Here is a 14,776-nt window from a genome sequence, read left to right on the forward strand (position 1 = left end):
TCTTCCTGACTATTTGCCAATTTGAGGTGGAAGTACAACCTGGTTTATGACATCATCTGGAACATGCCATTAATATTTATCTCCAAGTGGACATATGGTTTCCGAATATGCGTCACGGAGTGAGTCAACTAAGTAATGTGCCGAGCAAAGGGTATATGGAGAAATACGTCGATGCTTACATGCTACAATTGCATGGACACAAGGAAATCCATCAATGTCAAATTCCTTGCATGAGCACGTCTTATTTTCTAAGTTAACAACTCCAATGAACATGCCATGGCCAACAACTTGAAACTCATATAAGTTCATTGGAATAACACGTAAGCCTTTGCCATTATTTAAGCGCTCTTGCATGATATTTTCCAACCAATTAGTAATAGGAGTTTGCATTGCAGCTGTGTTAGTTCAACGTTCATACCACCACCTTTGCAAGACATCACAAATGTGATCTAGTAATGGCAAAACAAGTTTATCCCTAGCATCAATAAGCACAGAGTTCATGCTCTCTGCGATGTTAGTTGTCATTATGTTGTATCTATTGCTCGAAAAATGTGATCTAGCCCATTTTGCAGGACTTGCATCCTTGAGATATTGTACAACTTCAATACTAACGCCTTCTAAAAGCTGCATGGCCTTATCAAAATCCTCAACAATATATGCTCTAGCTGCATCATTAAAAGTTGATATAATTGCATTGACATTACCTTTAAACTTCTTAGCATGTAAATTTGTACCAAGATGATATGTGCAGTGGCCATGGTGATTATTAAGGAAAACTGTACGTATCGCTTTTGCAATGCTCTTGTGTCTATCCGATATAAAAGCTATATTCGGATCATCCCCAAACGCTTCTTTAAAGCTCTCAAAAAACCACGTGTAAGTTGCATCCGTCTCCCCAGGGCCTATTCCATAAGCAAGTGGATAAATTTGATTGTTCCCATCCAAACATGATGCAATATATAACAAAACTCTATATCTATTCTTCAGTGTAGTTCCATCGACAGCTACGACTCTCCGCATATGCTAAAACCCTCTAATGCTAGCTCCAAGTGCCATGAAAAAATATAAAAATTTGTTTTGATCGTCAGTTTCAATTCGAGTAAACATGCTCGGATTTTTGCTCTTCAAAACGTGACTCTATAAAGGAAGTTTTGCATATGAATCTTCTGGTGTGCCCCACAAACCTGATAGTGAAACTTCCCTAGCGGCCCATGCTTTGTTGTAGCTTATGTTTACTCCATAATTAGAGCGAATGTCATGCACAATATCTCAAGGTTTGTATTGCCTTGAAATCCCATCAAACGTTGGCTAGATGATGTCTCTGATAACTGAACTTGTTGCTTTATGATGATCCTTTTTCATGATATTTAAAGAGCAAATATGCTCATCCTTGAAGGCCCTAATCATGAAGGCCTCTGTATTATCACCATGTAGTTTGGTAGCATGCATTTGCCACATGCAATTGTCGTTTGCACATACAACCTCATATCGGACTCTATCTGACTTCTTGACCTTGAATTCAAAATTTCTCCTTAGTGCATGAAGACTAAGCTTCTTCTGTAGCGCATTCTTACTCGCAAAGAGTTGGTTTATTCAAATGATTTCATGGGCATTGACAGATGAGAAGCGACCGTTAACCCTAAGTTCAGCCATGGATGCGATCGAATCCTGTCGAACGTCCAAATGGTTTTTGGTACAAGGAGAGGCAAGCACATCATCATTCACATTATCAATTGGACTATTACCATAAGGAGACTCATCATGTCGACTATCACCAGCTGAAAGTCTCGAATGTTGGATCCAACAAATGTCGCGTAACCCATCTTCACTACGATCAGTGTTGACCTCAACCTCAAATTGTTCATCTTGATCATAATCATGTCCACGATATTCATTCATATCATTAATACTCATTATCATGATCATGTTCCACAGATTGCACATTGTTTTCACAAATTTGATTTTCGAAAAATCTAGGTTGAGTTTCCAGCACATGAAGTTCGGTCACTAGGGACTGCATGTCAGCATCAAAGGTACAAGTAGCTGTCTCGGGAACTGCAAATAGTGGGGCAATAGTCATAAATCCTGAACTTATAGGTATCCTATTCGTAACACATCCAGCAGCATTAATACTCTGTGGAACCCTGGATAACACATCAACAATAAGTGGAGATCTGTCTTGAGGTCTATGTGAACTATACTCTTATATAAAACTTTGTAGGTCTTCATCATTTTCCATAACATACGGCTCACATGACAAACACACATGGTATATGAACTTGAAGATTAATTGATGTTGTGTAAAATCTAAGTTGAGACCGTTGTAGACAACATCTTCAAGTTCTGCCAATGTACAATTCCTTTTTATACGTATAATCTTCGTTCTTTGACGTTGGTATCTCCAAGTACCTTCAGAACATACACTCCATGTTCTATCATAGAATAGTAAAACTAAAATTTGTGACATTGAGCACAAAGGGTTTACCAATTCAAAACATACTAAGTATCTCTTTGTCATAAACTTGTGGTAATTCGTGAGGTCGTATGACTAAAAATAATTGCAATCGTAGAATCTTTGCTGGAAGGTTTAACTATAATCCTGCAGCAAAAGTAATGAAAAAATACAAATGCATTTTCAGTAAATGAGTACAGAAAATAAGCCAAACAATTATGCCATTAACGCCTAGTGGAATAGAATTTTAAATGCAAATGAGTAGAATAGCATTTTAAATACAAATACAAATGCATTTTCAGTAAATGAGTAAAGATAAAATACAAATGCATTTTCTGTAAATGAGTACAAATGCATTTTAAATGTTGCATATTAACACCTAGTAGAATAACTACTCTTGACAGACAAAGTGGATCAAGTAGATTAAGATATCAAATTTGTCGTATATGTGCTAAATCATAACATAACATTAGCTTGAATGGATGCAATGTTGACAATGTGGTGTTCTGTGTATTATTTTGTTAAACATCATAAATATAGTTACATTTAGCATGTCATTCATCTACAATAACATTAGAGAAGTGGACAAATTCGATTGTCCAATCGGTTTGCTTTTAGAAAATAGAAAAATTAAATATTCCGATGAAACCGCCGTTAAATTTTCCAACAAGCAAGTGTTTCATAATTAGTGATGGACCGTATGTAACAAACAAAGGTTGTAATTTTAAAATGGAAATTTCCGAACCATTTATGGATTGTTTTACATAAAATAGCACCAACATAGAACTTCCACTTATATATCATGTCAAAACGTGACAAACAATGAATCCAATATAAGGAAAAAATGTATACATATCTGTATATATATATATATGTATATATATACACATACCAACAAATCTTTAACTCTAATCCGCAGAAACGTACAATTTAATTACACCCTTTTGAAGTGTATGGGCTCCACAATGAAGAATTTCAGTCTTGTTATCACAAAAGGTTGGGGGTATGCAGGGAGAGTGAACTGAACTGAAGGTGGTATTGTGTTTTCTGCAATGGTTCGTCAGTGCGAAGAAAGGCTGAAAGGTACGTAACCAACAAAAGAGAAAGAGAGAGGAAGACACACAGGATTCATTTAATGTGGTAGCAGGGAGAGTAAGAGAGAGGGATAGAAGTTAATGAGGGTAGATGAGAAATGGGAGATGGTAAAAAAATTTGTTTTAATATTTTCCACTTTATTCGACAATTAATGAGAAATGAGGGTAGATGAGAAATGGGAAACTGTTACATTTATTTTACACTTTCATATCCATTTATTTAAATATTTTCTACAAGTGCACAATTAATTCCCTCCTAACAACTCTCGTTTGGACATACTACCATGAAGCCACATTTTTAAAGTGATTGGAAGAAGCTTGCAAGCTGGGAATAGTCTATAATCTAAAACTAACTACATTTCAATGCATACCATTCAAACAAGTTCAAATGGTCAGAAACTAGAGAGCCAATATTTGAGAACTCAATTACCATCGATTTAAATTCTCATCCTTCTTATTTACTGCTTTTCCACATATCAAATAATATGGAGAATTTAATAATGAAATTGGGTCCTTACACATTATCTTGACACGAGAATCATGTACAAAAACTAAAAACAAAATCTGAATTAGTAAGAGGAAATTGTACAAGTGTTTTATGAATAAAAACTAGAGAATATTACAGCTCCTACAAAAGCCTTTGTTGGTATCAATCCCGAATTGACCCAATGTTCCCCATCAATGTCAAAATCTCGAACACCAACTGGCCCCACAATTGATATAATGCCAAACTTTAGTGACAGCTTAAAAGCATACAGGGCACCTCCACTAAAACGGAGACCAATTTGAAACTTGGATGAAATCAAACGAAATATCTGCAGTTAGTTACAATATTTAGCATACAAGTTTCAAAAAAAATAATTAAGTACCTAAAGTATCCATAAAGAAGTATAAAGGTTCAAATCTAACAATTGAGATAATAGCTCATACCCAGTAATATCTCTTGCTCTCTATGAATTGTATAGAACCAAAATCCAATCTCATAAACTGATTTGCTAAAGGATGCCCAAATCTCCAAAATAGAAAAAAAAAAAGGAAGAATGTGAAAATGTTTTCCATCAAATTCTTTTGCTACTTCATTGTCAACCTCTGCCAATCTTCCAAAGTGCAGCCTCAAATTCATCCACCAGTAATCTAACAAGTACAAAACATGTAGCAGAGAACAAACTACACATCACAGATGCAACAAATCAAACAAAACATCAACATGATCAACATTCAACAATGCTTTGGAATGCCAATAACCAAAAATTAATAAAAATAAATAAATAACAAACAATAGAAGAATAAGAAAAAGCATACCATTACACAACACAACTACGGTAATAAAAAGATAAGCAATGGCACCAGGCAACTAAGTACAGCAAAGACATACATTAAATAAGTATCACATGCAACTACGTAAAGCAATAAATTAAATAACTATCACATGCAAAACCGTAACTAATGAACAGTCGAAGTTTTACCCTTATTTTGCAAGAGCTCATTTGTTCTATCTATGGAGAAACCACAAACATTACTTAAATTTAATAGTGTCTAGCTACCATTTTTAGAGCTGTCAAGGAAAAGATTCATACAAATCTAAAAGACCCAAGTATCCATGCAAAACAATGTACACCTAAATGCAGATAAAAAAATTGCCACTACAGTATGCATCATATTTGCAATACCAAATGCAAATTATCAAACACGCAGGAACCTTAAAGGCAACAGATTTTGCATCATAATTAGATGCATAACCATAAGCAACTAACCATCATTACTTAATCAATTTTTCATACCAACCACAAATTTCCAATAAATGGACAAAATTATTCTAAATTTCATAAAATGTTTTAGAGCCTTTAGCATATATGTTGAAACATTCCTTACATAATTGCCAATGAAGAGTTCACATTAATATTCAATTTCATTTCTGCCTTGTCATTTTCCAAATAGACCTTTCAACAAAATAACCAACAAATCTTGGGTTCTTATTCAACACAGATTCTGCTCATTAGCCTAAAGCCACTTAAAAAAATGATTACATAACCTCCTGCACCTTGATGTCAATGGAATAGGGTAAGCCGTAAGTCTCAATAGCTCCAAAATTGTCCATGACCCTCCAAATAGAAGTTTGAAACATCCATCTTTCAGACTAACTATATATGATGAACAACAGACAACAAACAACAAAAACCAAATGCAACCCCTAAATCATCATAGGAGACGCTTTTGATGAGTGAGAAATAAGAGATACGAGAATCTAAACCTTTTGGTTGTTGTCTTCTCTCCTGAGATAGAAGAAGAACTCCGTGTAAAGTGAACAGCAGACCCAATTCCAAAGACTCCAACGGTTTCATTCACATAAAGCGATTTACAATCAGGATTTTCTGTTTCCTTCAACATAAAAACAGAGGGAAAACCTCACAGGACTCTGACTGACAGGTAAACCAATCCAAAGCTTTCGCACTAAAAGGCACAGCAACCTTTAGAAATCCTCACAGAATCACATATGAAATGAAAACCAAACAAAACGACATACTATCAAAACAGCAAAGTCTTAGGAATTTTCCAGTACCTGAAACCGAAAGAACCCATTGGAGGTAGAAGGAGGATTCAGCTTCAACTTCCCCACAGCATCTTTGATACTCTCTAATCCCTTCTCAAGCGTCAATGCCGGGGGTAGAGTATGTGTAATGCAAGTCTCCACCACAAAATCCCCGTCCTCCATTCCCGAATCCTTGCCGATTTCCATTATCAGACCGTCAAATCGCACACCGAATACTACCTAAAACAAAAATTACAAAAGCATATGGAAAAAAAATTCAAAAATAGCAAAAACAAAAAAAAACCATAACCCTAATTTCGATTCCAACTTATACCAAAAGCAATCAGGAAAAAAAAAAAAACCACAAATGTTTTAAAAAAACCCTAGAAACCACTCAAATCGAAAAATCGAAGGAAAAATGAAGCAAACAGACTAGACATTTTATCAGAGAGGCCAAGTGAAACAGCAAGCTTAGGCATCTGCTTCCGCCATGCAGTATCACCTTTGAGCTTCGTATACAAATCTACATCCTCCTTCTTCACAATACCCTAATTTCAAATTCCAAACCATTAATTTCTTTGTATGGAATTTTGGTGACCGGAGAGATGAAATGGGGTTATTTGGCAAAAGGGCAACTAAGTGAAGAAAGCTTGATGGATGAATAAGAAAAGATGAGCCAGCTTTAGGGAAGGGTGATGAAGGAGAAGAGAACAGTCGGATGAAGAAAAGAAAGAAATAACATAAAATAAAATAAAAAGTCAAAATACTTAATTTGGATATAAGGGTATTTTGGGATTATTAAAAATTGAAAGGGTAGAAAAAAATAAAGATAGCAAATGAAGAGGTAAAAATCATGAAACTCATCTCTATGGAGGCATTGGACCAAATTCCCCTTACATAGATTAATAACTGGGTCTATATCAGGCCTTGCTGCCTATATATTTTGATTTGGGCCTTATAATACGCCGAGTTCAGTGTTTGTAAAAAAATAATAATAATAATAATGAATTTCTTTCTTTCTTTCTTTCAGAAATAATAATATGAAAATCATTTATTTTACCCTTGCCCAATTTTTTTAAGGGCTCATGTAAATTAATCAAACTCAACAAGAATATTTACAACATATAAAATATAAAAATGGTATAACAAAAAAATACTACACTAGACTCATGAAATTTAGACTAATTCACCCAAAAAAAAAAAAAAAGAAAGAAACTTGTCTTCCAATCCCATCTCCTCGCCGCCGCCGCGCCCCCCCCGCCCCCCAAAGAAAACAAACCCACCATTTTTTTTATTTTTTTTATGTGCTTATTTCCTTCTTAATCTTAATCTCAATTCTTATCCTAATCTTTGTCGATCGACATTTTTGGATAATTAAGTTTTACAACCACTTCCCCCAAAAAAATTTTAAGAAAATAGTAAATAAATGATAAAAACTATTAAATTATTTTACTGATAAGCAGTCAAAAAAAAGGAAAAAAAAAAAAAAAAAAAAGGCTATACTTATATATCTCATATGTAGTATTTTTTGTAAGAATACATGGAAGGATGAGAAAGAGATAAGGGGGAGATGAGAACAAAGTCCATTAACTTATAAGCTAAGAAAAGAACCAAACGTCTGAATTTGCTGCTTTGGTCTTCTTCGCAACAGAACTATATAAAACAGTCCAAAAACAAATGTCATAGATCCAAGGGATATAATGAAATTTTGTCTACTTGATTGACTGTAAAAAGGCTTGGACATGAATTCTGCAGTGCAATTAGAGCTTCTTGATGGAGAACAAGTGAGATATAAACATGGATTGCCCTTAAATGATGATGGAAATGATTTCCACCAAGTTTATCAATGTTTCTGGCACTGCACCAGAGAAGCAATGGTTGGAAACATTAACCTTCTCCAATGAATAATGTTATATACCAAGAGGCGTCAAGCTTCCTGTAAACTTGTTCATGGACAAATTAATGGAAGTGATGTTGGTATAGTTTGATCCCAAGCTTGTTGGGATTTCACCGCCCATGAATAAAAGGTTTGGATATTTCACAAACTCTGTAAGAGAACCTGCGAGTTTGCTTTCTTTGAGGATTAGCCTCCTTAGAGTAGTTATTCTGCAAAGCATCAAACTTGCTTTAACTGCTACAGTTGCCTAAACTTGGTGGAATCTGACCACTCAAAACTATTAAATGAAAGATCCAAGAAATCTAAATTGTTGAGATTACCCAATCCTGAAGGAATACTACACAACCATGTTGGATTACCAGGCAAGGACGTCAGACAGTATCAAGCATGTTGGCTTACCCAACCACCATAAATAAATGCTTTCTTACAATTTAAATTGCCCAGCCACCATTTTAATGGTATCTTTCTTTTGTGTGTGTGTGTGTGTGGTGTTGTTGTTGTTGTTGTTGTTGTTGTTGTCGTTGATGATTTTCATTTTTCTTGTTTTAATAGAAATATATGCCTGCTGAAAATTCTCATGTGGAAGGTGACAGGAACCCACCCCTAGCAATATAAGTCTTAGTATTGGTCGAACTATTATTGTTTCCCATGCAAAGCCAAAGCTCCGCAGAGAACAGAGACTTATAACTAATTTGAAAGTAAGATTTTCAAACGACTCATCACTCCAAATTGCTTCTTGCAGAAAATTGAAGTACTTTTCCATTAGAAAAACATAAACTTTTCTACTGCAAAAATTGTAGTTTCCCATTAGAAAAACAAGTACACAAAAAACAGGAAACATCTATCCAGTAAGAATTTAAGATCCAGACAGAGATGGGATTTGGAATCTCCTTAATGTTTTCCTAAATATTACATAGTTAATAATACAAAACTTCTCGGGGATTACACCCTGAAGAAAGAAAAATGGGTTAAATTTCACCTGCTAAACAAGAGAAGGTTGAAGTCCCAAAAGCTAAGCTTTAATGCTTCTTGTCCGGGGTTTAGCATCTACTAGCTGGTTGACAACCTCTCTCATTGTTGGTCTCTTGCTAGACTCCTTCTCAGTGCATCTCAAAGCCAACTGAAGAACGCAAACAACCTGATCCATGATATTTGAATCCAACAGTTCATCCAAAAGGCTTGGATCCACAACCTTGTCAATTTCTTCACAGTTCATCCACATAGCTCTAACCCAGCCCACTAAATCAGTGTCCTCACTAAACGACGGATCCACTGCCTTCTTTCTAGTTATCAGCTCAAACAATACGACCCCATAACTATAGACATCAGACTCCACGCTCCTTTTTGTTGTAAATGCATTTTCTGTCAAAAACAATGGCAGTTAGTTTATTACAAGTAGAAAAAAGAAGAAAATATTGGTAATATTCAACAAATGTACACGAATATATATACCTGGTGCAATGTATCCAATTGTGCCAAAGACTGAGGCGGATATTGTTGAAGAAGAAGAAGAAGACTCATCCAGAAGTTTGGCAATCCCAAAATCAGCAATATGAGGCTCCATCTCAGAATCTAAAAGTATGTTTGTTGATTTGATGTCTCGATGAACTATAGCAGGATCACAGTCAAAGTGGAGATATGCCAACCCATTTGCGGTTCCAACAGCTATGTTATAGCGGACACTCCATTCTAGAGTTAGTGGTGGAATTGTTTCATGTAAGACATCATGGAGACTCCCATTTTGCATGTATCTGTACAGGATTAAACCATAGTCCTTTCTCGACCAAAAGCCTTCCAATTTAACCAGGTTTCGGTGCCTGATCTTCCCAATAGTTTGAATTTCTCTCCCCATGCTAAGCCTTCCTCCTTTATTTCCTGCATATGCAAGTTTCTTTACAGCATAACTTTCACCTGGACCCGCTGAGGCTTTGTAAACAATTCCATGAGCTCCTTTGCCAATTATATACTGGTCATTAAGATGTTCTGTAGCCTCCAGCACTTTCTTCAGCAAGGATGTTGATCCCTCCGTACCAAAGCTCGGAGTTTGTTGGTTTGGTCTTCTTCGCCACAGAAATAGATAAACCACTCCAAGAACCACGAAAACAACAAATACACAAGCTCCAAGAGCAATCATCGCAATTTTCAGTTTACCAACGGAATTTTGCTTTTTTGGTAGATTGCCACAGGGCTTAAATAAGCTATTCGCCGTGCAAGTTGAGCCTCTTGAAGAAGGACAACTGACACATAAGCTGGGATTGCCTAGAAATGATGATGGAGATGATTCCAGCAAGTGTATCAATTTCTCTGGGACTGGACCAGTGAAGTCATTGTTTGAAACATTGACCTCCATTAGCGAAGTAATGTTACCAAGAACTGTCAAGCTTCCTGTCAACTTGTTATCAGATATATACAACTGCTCTAATTGGATTCTTCCAATTTCCGATGGAAGTTGCCCAGTCAACCCATTATTGCTCAGATTCAATATGGTGAATGGATGTTGCCATAGTCCAACTGATTTTGGAATCTCTCCTCGCAGTAGATTACCCCCAAGTTGTAGGATAGAAAGCTTCTCAAGCTCTGACAAAAATGATGGAATACCACCGACGAACTGGTTCTCGCTCAAAACCAGTGTTGATAAATCTTTCCAGCTCCTCAAACTCAATGGTATAGAACCATTCAACGAATTAAACCCTGCATCAAAGGAAACTAGTCTGGTACAATTTGATAGCTGAGATGGCAAGGGACCTACCAAATTGTTGCGAGAAAGATTAAGACCCTCAAGATTTATGAGATTGCTTAGCTCCTGCGGTATTGATCCTTCCAACTTGTTCATGGACAAATTAATGGAAGTGATGTTGATACAGTTTCCCAAGCTTGATGGGATTGCACCACCGATACTATTGCCGCTGATGTCCACGTATGAAAGGTTTGTGTCTTTTGCAAACTCTGGAAGAAACCCTGTGAGCTTATTTTGTGTGAGGATTAGCCTCCGGAGGGCTGGACAGCTTCCTACTTCTGAAGGTATGTTGCCTTTGAGTTGATTAATACCCATATTGAGAACCCTTAATCGCTTTCCGAAGCAAAGATTTGGTGGGATTTCACCACTAAACCTATTATTGGTAAAGTCTAACTGCACTAAGCTACTGTTAATCCCCAGACCTTGAGGTATGGTACCAAAGAAATGGTTGTTAAACAGTGAAATGTTTTGCAGATGCTTCAGTTCCGTAACCTCCAAAGGGATTTGCCCTGAAAGACTGTTATTATAAACAAGGATTTCCAGAAGACTTGGAATTTTCCAAATACTAACCGGTATTTCACCGGTTAAACGGTTTTCTTGCAGTTGAAGATCCTGCATATTAGTCAGTTTCCCTAATTCACTAGGAATTTCCCCCTCAAGCTGGTTCGAGAACAACTGAAGCATTTTCAAGGATTTACAATTCCCAAGTTCAGGTGGTATTTTCCCAGACAACTGGTTCTGTGGAAGGTTAAGAACTGTAAGCATTTTTAGTTGACCAAAGGAAGAAGGGATATTACCTACTAAGTTATTTTTCATAGCAGCAAACTGACTTAAACTAGTACAATTGCCCAAACTCGGTGGAAGCCGTCCACTCAAACTATTGTGTGAAACATCCAAGAAGTACAAGCTATTGCAATTACCCAACCCAGAAGGAATGCTACCCACAAGTTTATTGTTCTGGACACTTAAATAGCCAAGGTCTATGAGATTGCCCAAGCTCTCTGGCAAAACTCCTGTCAAATGATTCTCTTCCAAAGAAATTTCCTGCAATTTCTTACAATTTCCAATGGAAGAAGGAATCTGCCCTGATAACTGGTTACCTCTTAAATATAGAGACAAAAGCTTGCTCATATTCCCAACACTTGCAGGGATAGAGCCATTCAAGTTGTTATCATTCAGATAAACATTTTCCAGGTCGGGGATTTGGAACAATGACTCAGACACTTCACCAGACAGAAAATTATCAAACAAGCTAAGAGTCTGCAACTTTTTCAAGTTTTTTAGGTTGCTGGGTATCTCCCCTGTAAGAGCATTCCCAGAAAGGTCTAGGATCTCAAGAACACTACAATTTCCTAACTCTGGGGGTATCTTGCCAGAGAAACCATTCAAACTCAAATCAATGGTCTGCAAACGGCTCAAACGGCCGATTTCAGGTCCAATCTCACCAGAAATCCCATAACCAGAGAGGTTCAAGGACAACAGATTCTGGGCACTATCACATCCTACTCCTACCCATTGACATGGAGTGGAATCAGAAGAATTCCAACTTGAGCTAATGGAAGAAGGCACAGCTTTCCAGCGCCCCAAAAGTGACAACAAAGTCACCCCATCATAGCTCAAAGCAGAGAAAGTAGAAATGGAACAAAAGAAGCAAAGTAAAAGCAAAAGCTTTCGCAAACCAAGCTGCATGCTTTTAAGTAAGAACAAGATATAGAGGGAGAAAAGCAGAAGACAATGCAGGGTGACAACAACAATGGAGGGTTTTTAAGCAACTGGAAGATACTTACCTATTTGAAGTTTGTCAGAAACAGCAACCACATATTTTGGGATTTTGGAAATGCTTCAAAGAGAGTGTTTTAGATCTCCAGAGATGCTAGAGGAAGAGAGAGAGTGTGTGTGTGAAAAAGAAACATAAAAAATCGGTGCTGTTTCTGCGTGGCGGGTTTAATATATATATATATATATATGTTTCTGCGTGGCGGGTTTAATATATATATATATATATATATCTCTCTACTCGTATATAATATTTCTAAAACATATTAATTTATGGACATGTTTAGGTATTATCTGAATGTGAATGGGAGTAAAGTAGTCAGGAAGTAAACGCCATCCAAACGCGCTATCAGGTAACTATCACGTTTTCAGTGCACGGTTGAAGCTTTTAGACTTTCTTTGGACTTCTTTTCTCTATATATTTTAAGCTGGCTCATAAAATGAGAAAAGACCCAGTAAAAGTTTGACTTTTGATTATTGAAAAAGAAAAAAATTGTGTGAAAGCTTTTAGCTTTCTCGTTGGAACAAAAATGCTTAAGTCCGTGTGAAAACTGAATGAATACACAGTCAAGGAGGTGCAGTTGGACTCCCGTCTCTGTTCACATGTGCTTTTTGAAGCCAATTACCATAAACTAAATATAAAAAGCATATTCTTGAAGTTTTACTACGTTATCATGTTTTGGAAAAAGACGACAGAGAAATATAAACTAATTTTTCTCCAATTCCCATCCCATGTTCTATAACTTGATGCCAAAATTTTGTACTTTTTTGTTCTATTTATTAAGACTTTCTTTCTCAATAATAAAAAACAATTGACTCTAAACCTGAAACTTGCTTTGTTACTTCTGTTTTGCTTTTATAACACTATCCGACAAGTAGGAAACATTCTTTTCCTATTGCTATGCAGCTAAGCAATGTTTTCCTCTCGTTTTCCTTTTTTTTTTTTTTTTGGTCTAAACTATTTCGGTAATTTGGTAGAATTTATTGATATATGTATAAAGAAAAAGAAATAATTAAAGTTTATCAATTTTACAAGTCTTTGTTTTTGATTTGTTCTAGTTTTTCATCAATTAAAAAGTGAACATCAAGAGTTCTTGATCATAACATCAAAAATAACTTATACACATTTTCCAAATTACATTAATCTTATTAAAAAAGTAGGTACAACAACTCCACATATTAAAATGTGTCCACGTAAATAACAACAACAATGATAATAATAAAATGTGTACATCATATCACATGGGATTAGGCTTCAATATATAAATCTGGGTCTAACAGAAGACTTTTTCCAGCAAAATTATTTTTTAAGTGCCTTTTGGTATTGTTTTTGCAAAGTTTTCAAAAATTTTCACACGTTTTTTATTCGTTCCAATCATTTAATACATACCTCTGGATGGAAATAAAATAAACTTATTGAACATAAAAAATAAAAAATAAAAAAAAATTAAAAATTATTAATATGCATATATAAGGTGTCAATTTCATGAACTAAGGTATATAACACTTTTTTTTTTTTTTTTTGGGTAACATGCATTTTCTTGTCACAAACCCATGGCAAACAGTTTATCAAGAGAGAATGAAAACATTGCTAGATAACATTAATTTACCCAAGTTTATAATTTGTGAAGCATCTATAACTTATTAAAGTTTTTCAGGCTGCTTGGAATCTTCCGTGTGAGATTATTAAAATGTCATGCTACTCAACAAAACTTAATAAAATAAAGGTCAAGGTACTCAACAAAAATTATTAAAATAAAGAAACAAAGTAAAAGCACCAGGTTTTGCAAACCAAGCAGCAGTTTTCTATGTGGAACAGAAACGGAGAAAAAAGCAGAGAAAAAAAAAAAAAATGGCAATGTGACAATAACAATGGAGGGTCTTAACTTGAAAGGATCTGGAAGGAAGTACTTACCAATTTGAATCTTTCTGGATTAAACAAGCACATTTTGTAATACGAAATGCATCAAACACAATTTTGGAGAGACTAGAGTGTTAGAGAGAAACTAGGTGCTAAAAGACTATGGAAATGGGTGTCACCTTTTCAATTAATACATGGTACAAACTCTGAGACTGAGACTTTCCTTCCAAGGACCCCCCGTGTTGGCTACTTGGCTCATAAAATGGGAAAGAAGCCAAATTAAATAAATTATATATAAAATCAAATTTTTACAAGATTAGTATGTATGTTGAATTAGTTTACAAGGAATATGAGTTTTTTGTCCCAATACCATCCCACAATCTAAAGTTAATGTCAATTCTTTTTTTTTTTTTTAATTTATTTTATCCC

General features: G+C 35.6%; 1 protein-coding gene across 1 annotated transcript; it reads right to left on the bottom strand.

The window, feature by feature from the left end:
* Positions 1–8,706: 8,706 nt before the first annotated feature.
* LOC107428144 (receptor-like protein kinase) lies at positions 8,707–12,669 on the bottom strand. Its single transcript, XM_016038617.4, has 2 exons — positions 9,426–12,669; positions 8,707–9,335 (listed from the first exon to the last, which is right to left on the bottom strand). The coding sequence occupies exons 1-2, from the start codon at positions 12,397–12,399 to the stop codon at positions 8,986–8,988; spliced, it is 3,324 nt and encodes a 1,107-aa protein (XP_015894103.3). The 5' UTR covers positions 12,400–12,669; the 3' UTR covers positions 8,707–8,985.
* Positions 12,670–14,776: the final 2,107 nt, after the last annotated feature.

The sequence above is a fragment of the Ziziphus jujuba genome, chromosome 12, assembly GCF_031755915.1.
Source record: "Ziziphus jujuba cultivar Dongzao chromosome 12, ASM3175591v1".
Taxonomy (NCBI): Eukaryota; Viridiplantae; Streptophyta; class Magnoliopsida; order Rosales; family Rhamnaceae; genus Ziziphus; species Ziziphus jujuba.

Excerpts from the sequence above, each read along its gene's own strand:
- LOC107428144 (XM_016038617.4), bottom strand. The coding sequence starts at position 12,399 with ATGCAGCTTGGTTTGCGAAAGCTTTTGCTTTTACTTTGCTTCTTTTGT. Across the intron at positions 9,336-9,425 it reads AATTGGATACATTGCACCAG|AAAATGCATTTACAACAAAA; the intron begins GTATATATATTC and ends TGTTTTTGACAG.